Source organism: Frankliniella occidentalis, unplaced genomic scaffold, assembly GCF_000697945.3.
Source record: "Frankliniella occidentalis isolate FOCC.00 unplaced genomic scaffold, Focc_3.1 Scaffold185, whole genome shotgun sequence".
Classification (NCBI taxonomy): Eukaryota; Metazoa; Arthropoda; class Insecta; order Thysanoptera; family Thripidae; genus Frankliniella; species Frankliniella occidentalis.
Genome location: NW_026267311.1, coordinates 371,367 through 388,165, shown reverse-complemented (window position 1 = coordinate 388,165; position 16,799 = coordinate 371,367). Strand labels below are relative to the sequence as shown.

The following is a 16,799-nucleotide window of genomic DNA, read 5'->3' as shown; positions in this document are numbered from 1 at the left end:
CCCCGCCCTGGTTCACTTTAGTTCACTTATGCGGCAGTGAAATTAACTTACGGGACTGCAATCTGCAATTTTCTTCTCTCAATTTTCCTCCTCTGGTCAAACGAATAGACGTAAATTTGATGAAAATTCGATGAAGTTTCATCAACTTGGGGGCCACATTTTCTTCAAATTGACAATTTTTTCGTCAAATTAACGCTCTTTTAATTCTGTAAGGACTGTGTTTTGTGAAGACCGTAATGATTTCTCCCCGCGAGCAATGTCTGGTGGGGAGAAGTGCGTCTTCGAGGGTTGCGGTGAACAACCCCTCGCCGCCGCCTCGCCTCCTCGACCTCGATGACTCTTGAGCATTTTCAATATTTTCAGTGGAATGACCAGACACCGACCGGTGCTTGGCGCTGCCCGCGCGATTTTACGCGTCTAATGCATGCGTCTCACGAATTGAAGTCACTCGCCACTCTAACAAACAAGGCCGATGACTAAAGAGCATCATTGTCATTCTGTGGATGAGCGGCAATTAAGAAACAATCACAAGGACAAGCACGGGGAATAACGAGATTTATCCCTCCGTGTGCTGCTATCTGGTGGTAGAAACAGTGCAACTCATCTCAACATGGCGCAGACGCCTTGCGGCGGCAAGCCTGGATGGAGTGAGAAGAGAACGCACTCCGCGCTCGTTGTTGTACAAGAACAAAATGGATGAACTCGCAGTCGAGGTATGCGGCGAAAACGGCGCCTATTACAAGGTGTGTATCAATTGAAGTATGCGACTATTGTGTATTGAAAGAACAATATTTGTTTCTGCGTCGATCGGTGCGTGATTTACGTTTTAAAACAGCCTTCATGGCGCGATGGTTCACTTTATTTTGAGGCGAAATGTCTAAGGGGCTGCACGGACGCCATGTCTCATTTGACAGGGCGTGTTTTTTTCACATCGGAACTTAGCTCATTAACTTGTTATTTATATGTGTAAGAATTCTCCTCTCAGTGAACACTTATTCTTAGTACACTGGAAATGTCTTGTTGTCTTTTATTTACTTGCGAAAACCGAAATTAAGACAATTTTGGAATAGGCTCGTCGAACGTAGGCCCCTCTATGAGACCAGAATTTTCATTGCTCTGTTCTGCTTATGTAGTATTCCCCGTCCTCCCTCTAAAACACACTATCACACTTCGTCCTTAGTATACGTAACATAGAAGTCTGTCGGGTAAAGTTCTTTAACCTGAGAATTTTCCTGGATGTATCTGTGATGTTCTTTGCAAATGGGCGCCGGGAGGAAAGTTGGAGAAATGTGCACCGAATTTCTTGTTAAATGAATTTCTAAGATCATTACATGCCCACCAATCAAAATTGAACTATTATTTTAATTTGTTGTACACAATAGACCAGTTAATTTGATACTGCTTTGTATTGTTTATATTTGGATATATTATTATTGTTGTCATGCTGCTTAACCTCTTAAAATATCTTCTGTTTCAACAGATTTACTTATTTCATTGTTATTATTGATGGAAGGTGCTTTCAATCATCCCCCATTTTTCTACTCCACTTCAATTTTTTGACAAACTATCTTATTTTTGATTTTATCTAAGAATGTGATTTTAACATATTTAAACAATTTGGATCAAGTTTTGTTTTTTTCAGGAAGCTTTTCAAAGTCAATGATATTACAACTAAAACTAATAAGAATTTTTTCTGTGTTGTAGGGATATGTTACAGACATATTTGAAGATTCCGTGTCAGTTGCATTTGAAAATGAGTATGTATTGGTAATTCAGTTTCTGTTGTGTTAACCCTAAAATGTGTGATCACTGATTCCAATTTTTTTTTCAGTTGGCAATCTGAGTCAAAGTTTCCCTTCTCACAAGTTCGAGAGCCTCCTAAAGATAACAAGGGTGTTGTTGAAGAGAAGCAGGAGGTGGAAGTATTTTCAAGTGCCACAGAACAGGAAGTTTCAGGATGGTGGAAAGCAATAGTAAAAATGACCAAAGGAGATTTTAATGTTGTAGAATATTTGGGATGGGACAACACATATACAGAAATCGTACCTCTGGACCGGGTTCGACCAAAGAATACAAATCCTCCTATTGATCGTAACACATTTTTCAAATTTGAGATACAAGTACCTGAAGATCTGAGAGATGCGTAAGTTCATGTTTTTAATATTTATTTGTTGCTCTAATTGTGTTTGACCTTTTCTCTCTTACAAATTAAATTTTGTACTTTCAGTGCTAATCTGGAGGGAGCCCACAAAGAATTTCAGAAGGCTCTTGAAGCAGCAATAGTTAGGTTTGTTCCTGAGACGGGTAATTTGGTGGTACTGTCTCGTACTGAAGCATCACAAAAGCGCTCCGTTCTGCTCCAAGAAATGCATTTTCGCAATTTAAGTCAGAAAGTCTTATTATTGAAAAGAACTGAAGAAGCTGCAAGACAACTGGAATCAACTAAACTTAACACTGTTGGAGGGTGAGTATTTTTAATGCCAAACTGTGGCTTTAAAGCTCAATTTTGAGTATCTACCACACTTCTTTAGGACTGGCTATCTTGCCACCCTAGACTTTAATTCTAAATAGAGAATCAAAGTGTATTACCTGTTCGTGAAAATGATCTATTGGTTTGTCTAGTTTGCTCTGAATCTGGTGTTTTAAGTTGCTTTCCTGAACCCAAAGAACCTAAGAAATATTTGTAGATTAGCCATCATATGGCTATTTAGCAAACAATTTACCACATTATTCCATCATTTTTACTTAGGGGTCTGTCCTTCATTAACATTGACTCTGGAAGTGTCTATATCCAATCAATATGTATTAACAGGATGTGGGGCTGGTGGGATGTTTTGGTTTTGTTTAGTACATTTTACATTCAAACTCACAGGCTGTAGATAAGGGTTTCTTTGGTTCTTTTAATCCTGTATATTCCTATATTTGAACCTGTTATGAACTGTGGCTGTGGCAGTCAGGATTGTGTGATGTCATGCTTTCCTTGAGGTCTGGATATCCTTAATAGTCTAGACTTGGTCACTGTACCCTTTTCAATGTGTGGTGATTTGATCTTGCGGATGCTTACTTACACATCTATTGCTTTATGATGTACGTAATTGACAATCTGCGGAAGCTTTTTTTGGTGCTTTTGCCATTACATTCAATATTGCTAGGAGCAGAAATGTCACACAGCTGCATCCAATGTGTTTTGCTTGCTAAATGCTACATTTTACTTTGTTCACAGCAAATTTAGAGCATCAAACTTAATGTATCAACGTGTCTCAAACTGTGAGGCAGGAATGAGAGGCAATTTAAGGTGAGAGGATGATGTCACCATTAAAGACTATTTGAGGCCTGCAAGTCATATATTGTAGCAAAGACTCATATGTACTGTGTAATGCAAGCTCCTTAAAGATTTTGTATTAGCTTGTGACTTTCTCTTGAATTAATGCTACAGCAGTATTAAATTGTGTGTGGCTCTAGTTACATGGAAGTACTGTAGTTAATTTACTAAGCAACTGCTGTGTTCCTGGTCTTACACATGTGTAACTTTTAATTTGGTAAATGGACTTCTAGGTTTTGAGCACTTCTAAAGCTATATGACATACTGTATTAATTGCAATTACCGGTATGATATTTTTGTAAACATCAGTAATTAATTAATTTTATTATTGTTGGTGTTAGCTAGGGACAAGCCAATTGGGTGAATTTTAGTGTTAGCCACCTGTCTTACTGGATTTTCTCTATTTTTGAATGGTCTGGGTTGGTCACTTGGTGGTTGTGGTGGGAGCATAACTTGTTCTGCTTTCTCAATGTACTGAAGTTTTTCAGGAAATTGGTTATTATTTGTCAATGTCAAAATATTGTTGATTTTTCTGTCCTGTCCTATAGGGTGAAGCCTTGAAATCCTGATCTTTCACTTCATCTTTTCTTTACCCTGTTGAACTGCTAGCAATTTAATGGAGTTGTTTTCTGAAACTTATGGAAGGTGTCATGAACTTTTGTATCTTTTCAGCTCACCATATTTTGTATCTTATATTAATCACACACCATTAGTCCCCTGGAGCTATACCATAGATTTTCTTTAGGTTCAGATTCCTAGTTATTAATAACACTGGATAATCATATTTGACCAGTGTACTTACTCAACTCATCACAACAATCAGATTCCAATTTAGGGTAGATGTCAGATATACTATGGATTCAGGATGTGGGGGGTGGCAAATCCAGCAGGATGAGGCACACCACTGTAGAGGTGTTATAGTGAACTTAAAAAAGAAAAGTGAATATTATGGATTTATAAATAGTGTTTGCATGATTTTACAACCAGTATATGTATGCTTATTCTGAGGATAGGATTTGTATTCCTACCATCTGATGTACGCACGTTGACATTGTTCTATTTGCTTTGCTGTTTATATTCCATAAAGTTCCCATATCAGCACACTCTCTAATACATATGTTGAATTCAGTACCTATGTTACAATATTAATCTTAAGCTTTTGATACCTCCCTCTTTCAAACTTCTATGGATTTTATAAATTGAAACCATTTAAATTAAAATAGCCAGGAAAGGCACTGCTCTGACTGTGACTTTGGTCATAAACACAATGAATGCTGTGTTAGTTTAATGTGGCAATGTGCCATTCATGTCAAAAATATTTTGCTCTCCATCATTACATCTCTAATAATTTTGTAGTATTTCTGTATTGCTGGAAATGCTTCAGTGTTTTATTTCCTGTTTCAGTACTTAATTGTAGACGAGCAGCTCACAGTACTTCTTGCCTTTAAGGAGCAGTAGTAATTCTTATGTCGATATTTTAATTAATGTTTTTGCAATTTGTTCAGGTTTTCGGATGAGTTCTCAGTACGGGATGATTTGATGGGATTAGCAATAGGTGCCCATGGTACAAACATCCAGCAGGCAAGGAAGGTTGAAGGCATCACCAATATAGAATTGGAAGAAAAGTCCTGTACTTTTAAAATATATGGCGAGGTAAGGTCATTGATCTTAGTGTTACTTGACTCATCTGTCACTGGTGATATTTTAGGGGTAGCAAATGATAACTGTAGTTTCATTATGTTTGTTTAGAGTTTGTTTTTGTCTGATCTTCGATTTCTTTTTTTCTTAGAGTGATGATGCTGTTAAGAAGGCGAGAAGCATGTTAGAATATGGTGAAGAATCAATCCAAGTTCCTCGAATTCTTGTTGGTAAAGTAATTGGGAAAAATGGACGGATAATTCAAGAAATTGTTGATAAAAGTGGAGTTGTAAGTGGCGCAAAATATTGCATATTTCATGTATTATAATTTATTATTTATTCATCTATCTTACATCCTTTTATTTTAGGTTCGGGTGAAAATTGAAGGGGATAATGAACCAGAGCCTACTATTCCTCGCGAAGAAGGTCAAGTTCCATTTGTATTTGTTGGTACCATGGAGAGTATAGCAAATGCTAAAGTACTCTTGGAGTATCATTTAGGCCATTTAAAGGTTAGTGTGGCTGTAATATCGGTATGATAAATCTGTCCTCTTTAGTTCAGTATAGTGTGTTTTACACTTCTCTTGGACTTTCAGGAGGTAGAAGCACTTCGACAAGAAAAGTTGGAGATAGACCAACAGCTGCGAAGCATGCATGGTGCCAACATGGGTTCAATGCAAAACTTTCCACTTCAAAGGCGTAATGATCGGGGCTACAATTCTGATTTTGAAGGATTGGGCAGAGGAGGAGGAAGAGGCGGACTAATGCGCAGTAGAGGTGGTGGTCCTGGTGGTAGTGGAATTGGCAGAGGGAGAGGTGGAAACAATGGTGGCCCTCATGGCAGATACAATTCAGGTACATCATTGGTTTTGTTCTTTGTCAAGAAATTCTACCAACTATTTGTCATTGAAATCTTTTTTTGGTTTATGTACCTCAGGTTCAAGACACCAAACTCCTGATACAGTTGATGAGAGAGTTCGAGGTGGAGGCTACTCACGTGGATCTTACAGTGGACCAGGTTCTAGGGGCCCTCCTCCAAGTGGGAATGGTCCCCAGAATTATCCCCATTCTGGATCATCAAGACGGGACTTTAGAAGTGAAAGAGGTGATGGTGATAATGAGAGGAGTGGAAGATCTGATAGAGGTGTGTTTTTGTGTGGGTGTGAGTAAAGGATCTGTTTGACATTTGTGACTTAAATTTTGCAATGATCCTAGTGTATTTTCCAGGTGGCCGTGGGCCTGAGAGGGAAGACCGTCGGCAAAACCGTAGACGCGACGAGAGACGACGAGTTACGGACGACGACGACACCGTAATGGATAGCCAGGAAGCTTCTAGTGTGGACAGAGGTATTGTATTGTCATGTCTTGTTTATTTCAAAGCAGCTAGATGACAGTGGGGTGCTTTTACTTAGGACGTTTTGTTGAAGTCTAGCCTCCACACTCTTTCCCCCTCTTTCCCCCCTGTTTTTTTCTTGCTTTTGCACATACTATTCTGTACTTTTTTAGAAGTACAAGTTTGATGCAATTATTACATGTCAAGACCCCAATCAAAATTTTAAATTTTCTTCTGTTCATGCAATTACTGTATAGGTGGTTTCTCAGTGCCTTCTGTTTATAGTAAACTTGTCTACTGTGATGCTTTTTTTTGTTGTTGCTTGCTGTCATTTTAAGGTGCCTATGTAGAAGGCAACAGTAGGATCATCACAAATCCTGATCAGAAATTCTTGGCTTTATTTTAAGTCCCAACCAAGATCGCAGTATGATTTTACATTGAGTGCAAACAGTTCTGTCATGGGTGGGTTGTTGTCTGTCCCCTTAGAGTCTGTCTCAAGTATGGACGGATCTGGCCGACCGCGACGCAGGCGAAGAAAGGGAGGGTATCACCCTCAGGGTGTGGGCCGGGATGGCTCCAGTGGGGGCCGGGGCCCCAATGGTGGCCTAAGTGGTGGTCCTAGTGGGGGTCAAAATGGGTCCCAAAAAGATGACCCTGGTCATTCTAGCGGGGATGGAAACCAATCTATACCCGCCCATATTGAATCAGGTACGCATAAGCCGGTGTTCATTCATTTGTACCTGTTCCTGGGACTTTTGTTTAATGGTTTATGGAATTGGTTTGGTAAACTACAGTCAATACCCCTAACATTTCCTGATTTCCCCCTTCCTCTTACAGTGTAGTATTGCAAGCTGTAGCTGCCTAATGCAATTGTACTAACCATTCTTGGCGCCTATCATCTGTTATGCCATTTCTGAAACAAAAAAGCTACCCTTATAAATATTGTGATTGTAGTGCTTACTGTTGATAAATACATGAGGCTTGTGACTAACTTGGTATTTTTGTTTGAAATTTGTCATATAATTAACTGGATTAATACATGTACTTACTTACCTACTTAGTACCTAGTTAGCTAGTGAGTTCTGGATGTTCTTCTGTTACTGTTCTGAGAAGACTTTGTTAAAATTTCCTAGTTTTTGAGAAAGTTGCACTGACACCACATCATGCTTACTTAATAAGTAATGTAATAAATTATGTCCTTCTGTAAATAAGAAAAATCTTTAATTTTGATTTTGTTTGTTTGTGCAGGTGCACCCTTATCCTCATCTGTGAGCAACGAAGTGTCCAATACTGCAACAACCAGTGATGTCTCAAAACCGAAACCACCACGGGATCAGAAGAGCCGCGGACCGCGACCGCCTGCTTCCAAGAAAGGGGGAGGCAATGGAAGTGGGGCACCAGTAGCATCTGACATTAAACCTAAAGAAACATTGGTTAATGGCACTTCATCGGCTTGATGTGTTGGTGTTTGTTAGGTTTCTTTCTGGGCCATTTCAGCGCACTCTCTGCGACACAGCCACTAGTCAACAAGCAAACCTGAGGCACAAATGTTAAGTCCTTCCAACCCATTTTCCTTCAAATTTATGGTCAACAACATCTGCTTGATGTTTTTAAATTAAATTTGAAAGGAAGGTAGGTTTTTGCCCTATATAGTAATGGTTTTTAGAATTGGAAGTTTTTAGAGATGATGATAATAGTTTTACTATGGTGAGCACTGCCTTAGCTGTGTCCAGTGTCAGTGTTGTCCATCTAGACAGACTGAATTGCTTAATGTGCTGCGTCTTAAAGCCTATTTTTCTTCCTTATTCAGTTGCCCGTGAACATTGTAATATGAATGGAAGAAAAATTTTAAAAAGCAAGGCTTGTTCTCCTGATAGATGCAGATTAGCCTAAATGTTAACTGGCAATGTTTTAATTTCTGGTTCCTTTTTAGTTATGGACTACACCCAATGTAGCGAGTGGGGGTCACTCCCACAACGTCACCTAAGCAAAGAAATTACTTGATTTTTGGTGTGTTGCTTTGGTGCTGTGTTGATTGATTATGAATCAAGCCCTTGCTCTTGTCTCGGATTGAGTGCGCTGGGACTGTTCTGTTCCTTATTTATTACCGCATTCTGGGGGCCCTCCCAGTTTTCATGCATTTGTTTTCCTTGTATTCACATCACTGGTAGAATTTTTGTCTACTCAGGTGCCAATAACACATACAACTTGATTCTCATAGCCAGTTGTAAGCAGCCCATGTTTTTCCAAAAGTTAAATTATTAGTGTTTTGTTTGTCTAGTTTGAGTAGGTTTGATACGTACTACAGTTTTAAATTCAAAACCCACTGTGGTGATATGGTCATAAGTGATGCTTTGCTCATGTGCATTTAAGATGTCTCTTGTCTCAATCACATCTTAGCCACTCACTTCAGGGTTGTATATTGTTTCAGTGTGTTTCATTAGTAGTATTAGCCAATGTGCTCTATTTAAGTCATTAACATTTTTTGTAAGATATGATTCATCTGATGTGAGTTGCTACCTGTGATTCTGACATAGATTCCGTTTAACTTAACTGTTGCTTGTGCGTTTCATCAATATTTCAGTTTCAACTTTAGTTGGTTTCATTTCATCATCCACCCAGTCAGGAACTGTTTCCTCCCTAGCTTAACATGCTAATTTTGGAGATCTTCTAGACTTTTAGCAAGTATCTTTCAAGTTTGTAAACATGGTATTAATATGATCTAGTAGTAACAAACCTGAATGTGTAAGGTAAAGGCAAAGGAAATGGTACATCTTATAGTTGTACACAACCAGGCCTGTCAGACTGACTCTTGTTTAGAATGCTGTATTTTATATCTCTGCATTCTGTGTTTACTACAATCGGTGGAGGAGTGTTAAAGAGCTAAATTGTGACGAATTATCAGCCCTTAAATGAGACTTAATGGAATCTTAACTAGACTTTTCACCTTTCATTTTGTTTTGAAAAAGCAATATTGTAGTTGAGTTGTGCTTGTTAAAAAGATTTGTACTGATTGCTATGTTTGCATAATTTAAGAAATAAAAAAAACATTTCTGTATATAATTCTGATTTTTCCTTGTGTTTTATGTTATTGTGTCATATCATTCATGATTTTGATAGATTTGATGTATGTTTTAACAACTGGTCAAGTGTATTTGGAAAGCTCTATCACACAAACCCAAATCCAAATGATAACTAATTAAAAGAAGTGACCTTAAATAAGTGCTTCTCACCAAGTTTCCATAAATTTCCAAAGTTTCCACCACCCACACCGGACCTAGCTTGGACTACTCGGTTTTACCATTCGCGTTTCCCCGTTTCCCACGCCCCCGCCCCGCGTGTTTAACTCTTCGCTTCCGGCTGGCTTCGAGCTTAAGTCGAGTAATCGAGCACCGGTCTCTCTGCTCGGATCAAACAACACCAAATCAGGCTGAGTGTTCTGCTATTTGTGTAAGAAACAAAGAAAATACAGGCGTTCTAGACAACGTCAGGTAAATCAAGGTAATTTATCATATAGTCTCATTTCTTTCAAATCTTAGGAACTACACTACATGTACTGTAAAAGAATTTACGTGCGTAATACGTGAGATGCGATTTAGTTGGTGAGGAGGTTATGCCATGGTAGTTTATTATTAAATCGTTGTTTTTTTTTTTTTTATGTCATCTATTTCATGTCTTAATTTTTCAGATGATAACTATGGAGGGACACTTTCTACTTTTCTGTGCAAGAAATAGCTCTCTGGCCAAATGTTATCTGTCAAATTTTCGCACCGTATCCCTGGTAAGATTTTATTTGTCCACTTTGCCCACAATGAATACAATGTTTTTAATAGAATCAGTTTATTTTATATGTTTCTTTCTTGACGTTATGTACAGATGAGAAAAAATGTATTAATGTTTGACAAAGATAGCCTTTTACGGCTGTCATGTCCATTGAGCACTGATCACCGGAAACGAATTATTGCTAGTAATAACATATCTTGCCGCCATGTCAAACAAGTTGGCTTTTTGGACACGGTTTTACCTAACCGTAAGCATTTGAGACTAAAGCAAACTCATTATAGGATCAAGGAAACTCAAGAAAAACTTAAAAAGACTCAACAACGCTTGAAAGAGTCAAAGCAACGTATAATTGAGGACATCCGTGGCACTAAGACCATGATGAAAGAACGAATGGAAAATATTATAGAGGTTTGTAATAAATTCAAACTAATCATCATCACCCCCTTAAAATTTGGTTTTAAATTCTATTCTTTTCCTAAATTTTCAGCGTGAAAACATTTGGACTGTTCCAAATGTTTTGTGTGTTACAAGAATAGTATTTTCTCCTTATTTAGGCTATCTCATTGTGCAGTCTGATTTCAATTTGGCACTTGGGCTGTTAGTGGTTGCTGGAGTAACAGATGTAGTATGTATTCAGTTATGTAATTGTTAAAACTACAACCACACCACTTTGTTTTTAACATATCTTATTTTCTTAGCTAGATGGATGGATTGCTCGTACATGGAGAAGCCAGTCTTCAAAGTTGGGAAGTTTTTTGGATCCCATGGCAGACAAAGTTTTAATTGCAACACTTTTTTTGTCCCTGACTTATGTAGATCTTATTCCTGGTAAGTTATAGTTAAAACCATTATTTTGTCAAGATACAAACAATTTCTCATCAAAAAAATGCATCTAAAATGATTAATGTGTTTCTCAAATCCCTTCTTATTTCATTGCAGTGGCGTTGACATCATTGATTGTTGCCCGAGATGTTGCACTTGTGGGTGCTGGCTCCTACATTCGATATAAATCATTACCTCATCCAGTATGTCGTTGTTTTAATATTTTCTGTATATGAGGAAGCACATTTTGTTAAATCAAAACTTTCATTACAGCGTACTTTCCAACGTTATTTTGATGCCACACATGCAACAGCCCAGCTAGCGCCAACAGGGATTAGTAAATTTAACACTTTAGTTCAGCTAGCATTGGTTGCTTGTACACTAGGAGCTCCAGTCTTCCATTATGTGGACCATGCAGCTCTTCATGGTCTGTGGTGAGTGAAATTCTCTGTTTCAAATATTTCTCTAGTTTCAAATATTGATTTGACATGAATTTAATTGCTTTATTGGATCAATGTCATTTTTTAGTACTTTTGGTTTTGGTTGCAGGTACCTCACAGCTGGCACTACAGTAGCTTCTGCCATGAGCTACATTTTTACTAGAGGGACCTACAGATTTCTTAAGTCTAAGAAACTTTAAAAACTTGCCTAGTTGACAAAGACGGACACATTTGACAGAATTTGTTTTTATATACGTAATTTATTTTTCAATTTCATATTATACATTTTAAATGTATCATGCAGCACTTAAGACTGTTACAATTATGAATGGAAAAAGTGAGAAATCAAGACATCTGGGTGTTATGTATACCTATTATAATTAAAACTTCACAATCTGAAAGGTATTTAATTTCTGGGAGTCCATCTCTCAACCTGGTACGATTCATAAGCAAATATCTCTTTATGATTTGGGTCACGAACGCATCCTATGTAGTCAACTTCAAGACTATATGGACCTTCATTTTGGTCCATTAAAGTTATACTAATGTTTTTGACGTCAGTTGTATCAAGAGGAAATTGTTTATCCTGTACTCGCCCTTTATGGTGGAGGAAGAATTTTGAGAAGGGTATCTGTAATGCATGAGAAAGATGTGTTATAGTTTGCAGCTTCAAAAATATGACCTTTAAATGCATTGCAAAATGATGTTGCCATACCCTTGTCTCCTGCCAATAAGGCCCTCCTCTTGTGTGAAGAACATAGGAAAACAAATTGAACCATTCAAGATCAAAATGTACATGAGGGTGGAGGTTGAGCATATAATTTCTACCATCTCCCCGCACACGTAGTACCATGTGAGTGTAACCACCAAAGAAGTAATATTTACCACGACCAAATGCTCGCTGAAAATTTTAAATGTAATTTGCATTTGAAAACTTAATTGTAATTGTGAATATGTTTACTTGAAAAAAGTAACCCTTAACATTTTTGTTACTTACCAGATCTGGTATATATCTCAAATTTGCATAACCTGTATTTTCTATCTCCCCAGTTTTGGGAAGTTGAGTAGAAATATGGCCAGAGAACAAACCAGTTCCTGATGGCATTAAAGATAGGTTTGCAGTACTAAATCCTCCCTCATAATCCTGGTCACAGGATACATCCCAGCGTTCAAGACTTTCCGGATTACCGAATTCAAAAAACTTATCAACAACATTATCTAGAAAACAGGTGAAGATGCATTATCACAAACTCAAATATGGCTAAAAGTTCAAAATTGTGGAAAGAATACTTACCTTGTGGACATCCTTCAATGGGTAAGTCTGTACTGAGGTAATCCGTAAGTTCATTGTACAGCTTTTTGGTTTCATTGGGAACCATCTTTGCACCTCGTACTGCATGTTGCCAAGTGGTCAAATCGTCCTTTGATGCAAATCCACCTCTTTTATCTGGTTCCCAGAAACTTCCGCCACTTCTACTATTGCCATATTTTTCATATTTACTGCTATAAGTACGAAATGAGTTTGTAATTCTGTTTTGAGTTTTGATTCGTTGATCACTCTGCTGGGTCGAAATAAGATTTGTCTGCAGAAGCCTCTTGGGCAAATACAAACATCTCAATGGAACTTTAATCATATCGTTAAATTTTCGATGACTTATGGTTTTTCAGTCCTTTAAATTTACGCCTATATCTATATGAAGACCAAAACAAAAACATAAGAAAGTTTTAGGTTAGTCGTAATATTGCCTTATTTAGAAACACATATGTGTGGATGAGGATTCATGACGTTACCTGACTGGTTCGAAAACGCATTATTTACTAATTTTTCTATTAAATTGATAAGAACGGAAATATATTACAAGCAAACAATCAAACTTGTACAGATGCAAAATTTTTGCCACAACTAAGCCCCAAGCAGTAGACACACAAGAGAGGGGTGGGGGAGGGGGGGATAGCAGCTGGCTGCAGCTGTTTTTTGAGCGCTTCATTTGAAATAGCCGAATAATAGCTCCGTTAGCTTGAGAATGAGACGTTCTTTCTCAATCCGTTAGGAATCAGTTCGATTATGTTAACCGTCGCAAGTTTATGCTTGACAGGACAGACGTTCTGGTGGGTATGCAGTCCCGGATGGAGCCGTGCAGGCGGGTTGCATAGTACAAAAGTGCGCGGCGTAAATCAGCCACCTGGTATTTTATTCCCCGTCTAAAAAACGCTAAAAAGCGCATGTTAGGCGCGTAGAAGCGCATTTTAGCCGTACACACGCGTACATGCGCTTTTCAGGCGCGTTTTAGACAGTTTTACTCTGGAAACTCAAGTGTCGTACAGTATCACACTTATAAGTGCAGTACCATGGTGTCCTACAGTTGAAAGTGTAGGACCAAAGTGTACTGCAGTTAAAAGTGTAGTACACAATGTGTCCTACAGTTATAACTGTGGGACAAGGGGTGTCCGACACTTGCGTTAGCTGGCACCTTGAGGTGTCGGACACCATGTGTCCTACACTTAAAACTGTAGTACACATGGTGTCCTACACTTTTAACTGTCGGCCACATGGTGTCCTACACTTTTAACTGCAGTACACCTTGGTCCTACACTTATAACTGTAGGACACCATGGTACTGCACTTATAAGTGTGATACTGTACGACACTTGAGTTTCCAGAGTAATGCCGGTCTGCCGAGGTGCTACCTGGGATAGAATAACAATTTCTGCATCTGCAATAACGAATCGTTCTGATGTAGTGACCTCATCGAGGGGGCCTCGGCCTCAACTCAGTTGTAGGATGTACACCAGATTGCCAAGATTGCCAGATTGCTTGACTAATATTTAGCTTTAAGGGCATAAATCGCCTGTAACTAGGCAAAACGCACGAATGTCACCCTGAATGTAGGCAGAAAGCATGGCTTTCGCAGCCGATTACCTAGAGATTGCCGAAGATTATCGCAGATTGCCGGGGTGGGTGTACGCCAGATTGCCGGAGTTGAGACCCCCTCGGATCTTATCTTATCACGTGAGATAGGGACGAAACATATCGTCCTGTCGTGCGAGCCGTGCCTGCCAACAGTGTGCGAGTTGTCGCCGATAGGTCAACGTACTAAACACCACGCTTAACAACGCAAAATAACATGCCTGAAACGTCAGGCTACGAACCCCTCAATGGTGGCCACGATTCATTATATGAAAGGTAATGGAGAAGTTTATTTTTCAACACTGGAAAATCAAAGGGAGGAATCGAAGGGTTTTAATACCTTTTCAAAGGCAATCAGGCCTTCCTTTGTTTTTCCAGTGAAAAGAGCACTGTCGTACCGTATGTTTCTTAGTAGAATGCATTGTTTAATTGCTGTGCCCTCTAATGATTTTGTTTTCTTTTTCAGGATTCTATCCTCTTTTAATGAGTCGAAAACTTTATGGATACTCAAAATTCTTTTTTATTTGTTGTTGATCATTCTTATCTGTGTTTTGCTCGGCAAAGTGTCAAACTGTGAGTATGGCTATTTTCTATTTTTCAATCACGTGACTAAGACTACCCTAGTAACTTAGCATAGAACTGTCATACGATTGTCAGACAACAGTAGCAAAAAATATGCGTACTATCGGTGCTATATGAAATGAAAAATGATTCTATCCCTATACTATCTTTTTTCCTCGGGACGAAAATCTTTATCGGCCAGCTATCGTAATGGAAGCGAAAAACCACTATTGTGGATTCGAACAGGAATCGATAAAAATACAATAGAGTGGTAGATAGTTTAAATTTGATAGACCAGGAATAATCGTCTGACTGTGGAAAAGCCTAGCCCTTTACTATTGGATTTTCGTTGACGTCACAATAATTGGCCGATTGAAAACAATTACACTACGTGCGACGGTTTTGTGTTACTAGGGCATACTCATAAAAGAAGCGTATTTCGACAGGTGACTCCAAGCCAACCGAAGCCCCTCCGACAGAACCGACCCAGCCGACGTCGCCGGTTCCAACGGATCCAACAAAGTCCACGGGCCCGTCAAAGCCGACGCTCCCAACCAAGCCAACAGAACCGACGAAGCCTACGCTTCCAACCAAGCCAACGGAACCGACTAAGCCTTCGGTTCCCTACGGTTCCGACGAAACCGACGGAACCGACTAAGCCTACGGTTCCAACGGTGCCTACGGTTCCGACGAAACCGACGGAACCGACTAAGCCTACGGTTCCAACGGTGCCTACGGTTCCGACGAAACCGACGGAACCGACTAAGCCTACGGTTCCAACGGAGCCTACGGTTCCGACGAAACCGACGGAACCGACGAAACCTACGGTTCCATCAACGCCGACGGATCCGACAAAGCCGACGGTTCCAACGAAGCCAACGGATCCGACCAAAGCGACGGAACCGACGACGGAGCAGACGAAGTCGTCGGAAGATCCAACAAAACCAACCAATCCGACGCCGACGCCGACGGCTCCCCCACAGTTGATGTCGATAGTGCAAAGCGATCAAATGGGTGCGGACGCAGAGTCTAAGCTCCGCAGGCCCCGGCACGTGCGCATGCGCAGAGGAGTGGCTTAGGTGTCATACACTGCTGTACACTACTTGAGCGGAAAAGTAACGAACTTATTTTTTTTAGCGGGGTTCTTTATTTTATCAATCAATTAACTATGTGTAAAGTCACCGTCCGATATAGCACGAAAAGACACGGGGAATATAGGTACGCCCGCATACTGTACTACTGATAATTCCTTGCGGAGGATTAGGCTGCTTTGCAAGCCTACGAAGGGATTTCTTCGTAATTGCACACGATTTCCTTCGTGTGTTACACAGGAAATAGTTTACAATTGCTTCGCAATTTATAAAGTAGGCACAATCGTTTGTAAGGACTGTACTGTGTAAGTTTGATACAAAAAACTTGTCTTTGTTCTAACGTACAAAAGATTTGGGACCTTGGTAATCCAAATAATTTCTTTTGTATTACCGTTGTATGTATGACATATCATTTATGAACTAAGACATATAAATCAAATTATATTTGCAAATATTTCCATTAGTTTAAGTAAATTTACGTGCGACCCAGAAAATGTTAAAACCAGTTTCGCTGCTACTGTCACATATCCTTCGCCACGTCTCATTTTCCTCGACTGACAATTTTTATTTTTAAGTAATAATAATAAAGTATTTTCGGTATACGTTTGCTGCTCAGAGTTAATCACTCTCCCTATATCTTCCCTCTCGTTTTCTCCGATTTAAAATAAATCGGCGCGGGCTTCGTCGGCCTTCGAGACGGCGGCGGCGGCGGGTTCCATTCCCACTCACAGCGGAGCGGCGGGGCAGGCCGACGGCTTCCTGCGATTTGCTGTGGGCGACTGGGCGCCGCTCATTACTCTCACTTCTTCTCTCCTCGGGGCGGCGCGGAGGGCGGGAGGGGCGAGAGCTAATGGCGGAGGAGGAGGAAGACGAAGCGCGGCGGGAAAGAGTTCCGTGCGGC

At 39.6% G+C, this 16,799-nt stretch overlaps 4 protein-coding genes and 1 long non-coding RNA gene across 11 annotated transcripts; 3 read left to right on the top strand and 2 right to left on the bottom strand.

Annotated features, from left to right (window-relative positions):
- The first annotated feature begins 588 nt into the window (after nt 1–588).
- On the top strand, nt 589–9,356 carry LOC113203385 (fragile X messenger ribonucleoprotein 1 homolog). 5 transcript variants are annotated; one of them, XM_026418038.2, is made up of 13 exons: nt 589–743; nt 1,705–1,757; nt 1,832–2,143; nt 2,228–2,464; nt 3,224–3,295; nt 4,828–4,975; nt 5,112–5,249; nt 5,329–5,472; nt 5,557–5,815; nt 5,898–6,104; nt 6,188–6,307; nt 6,780–7,001; nt 7,542–9,356. In XM_026418038.2, the coding sequence occupies exons 1-13, from the start codon at nt 693–695 to the stop codon at nt 7,748–7,750; spliced, it is 2,172 nt and encodes a 723-aa protein (XP_026273823.1). In that variant the 5' UTR covers nt 589–692; the 3' UTR covers nt 7,751–9,356. The 5 variants fall into 5 exon arrangements, with proteins under 5 accessions (XP_026273823.1, XP_026273822.1, XP_026273824.1 ...); XM_026418037.2 differs by having other exon boundaries at nt 6,176–6,307; XM_026418039.2 differs by lacking the exon at nt 3,224–3,295 and having other exon boundaries at nt 6,176–6,307.
- Nucleotides 9,357–9,635: 279 nt separating this feature from the next.
- On the top strand, nt 9,636–11,739 carry LOC113203510 (probable cardiolipin synthase (CMP-forming)). 3 transcript variants are annotated; one of them, XM_026418245.2, is made up of 8 exons: nt 9,636–9,794; nt 9,982–10,074; nt 10,170–10,484; nt 10,564–10,701; nt 10,775–10,904; nt 11,016–11,101; nt 11,172–11,332; nt 11,448–11,739. In XM_026418245.2, exons 2-8 carry the CDS (start codon nt 9,982–9,984, stop codon nt 11,536–11,538), a joined length of 1,014 nt encoding a protein of 337 aa, XP_026274030.1. In that variant the 5' UTR covers nt 9,636–9,794; the 3' UTR covers nt 11,539–11,739. The 3 variants fall into 3 exon arrangements, with proteins under 3 accessions (XP_026274030.1, XP_026274031.1, XP_026274032.1); XM_026418246.2 differs by having other exon boundaries at nt 9,651–9,784; XM_026418247.2 differs by lacking the exon at nt 9,636–9,794 and adding an exon at nt 9,827–9,895.
- On the bottom strand, nt 11,579–13,277 carry LOC113203511 (complex I intermediate-associated protein 30, mitochondrial). Its single transcript, XM_026418248.2, has 5 exons — nt 13,130–13,277; nt 12,633–13,028; nt 12,336–12,556; nt 12,054–12,239; nt 11,579–11,969 (listed from the first exon to the last, which is right to left on the bottom strand). The coding sequence occupies exons 2-5, from the start codon at nt 12,970–12,972 to the stop codon at nt 11,745–11,747; spliced, it is 972 nt and encodes a 323-aa protein (XP_026274033.1). The 5' UTR covers nt 12,973–13,028; nt 13,130–13,277; the 3' UTR covers nt 11,579–11,744.
- Nucleotides 13,278–14,360: 1,083 nt separating this feature from the next.
- On the top strand, nt 14,361–15,465 carry LOC113203538 (protein kintoun-like). Its single transcript, XM_026418288.2, has 3 exons — nt 14,361–14,522; nt 14,713–14,819; nt 15,254–15,465. The coding sequence occupies exons 1-3, from the start codon at nt 14,464–14,466 to the stop codon at nt 15,463–15,465; spliced, it is 378 nt and encodes a 125-aa protein (XP_026274073.2). The 5' UTR covers nt 14,361–14,463.
- Nucleotides 15,466–15,470: 5 nt separating this feature from the next.
- On the bottom strand, nt 15,471–15,761 carry LOC127750413 (uncharacterized). The gene is made up of 2 exons (XR_008011675.1): nt 15,612–15,761; nt 15,471–15,575 (listed from the first exon to the last, which is right to left on the bottom strand). It is a non-coding gene; the product is annotated as an uncharacterized LOC127750413 (long non-coding RNA).
- Between the last annotated feature and the right edge of the window lie 1,038 nt (nt 15,762–16,799).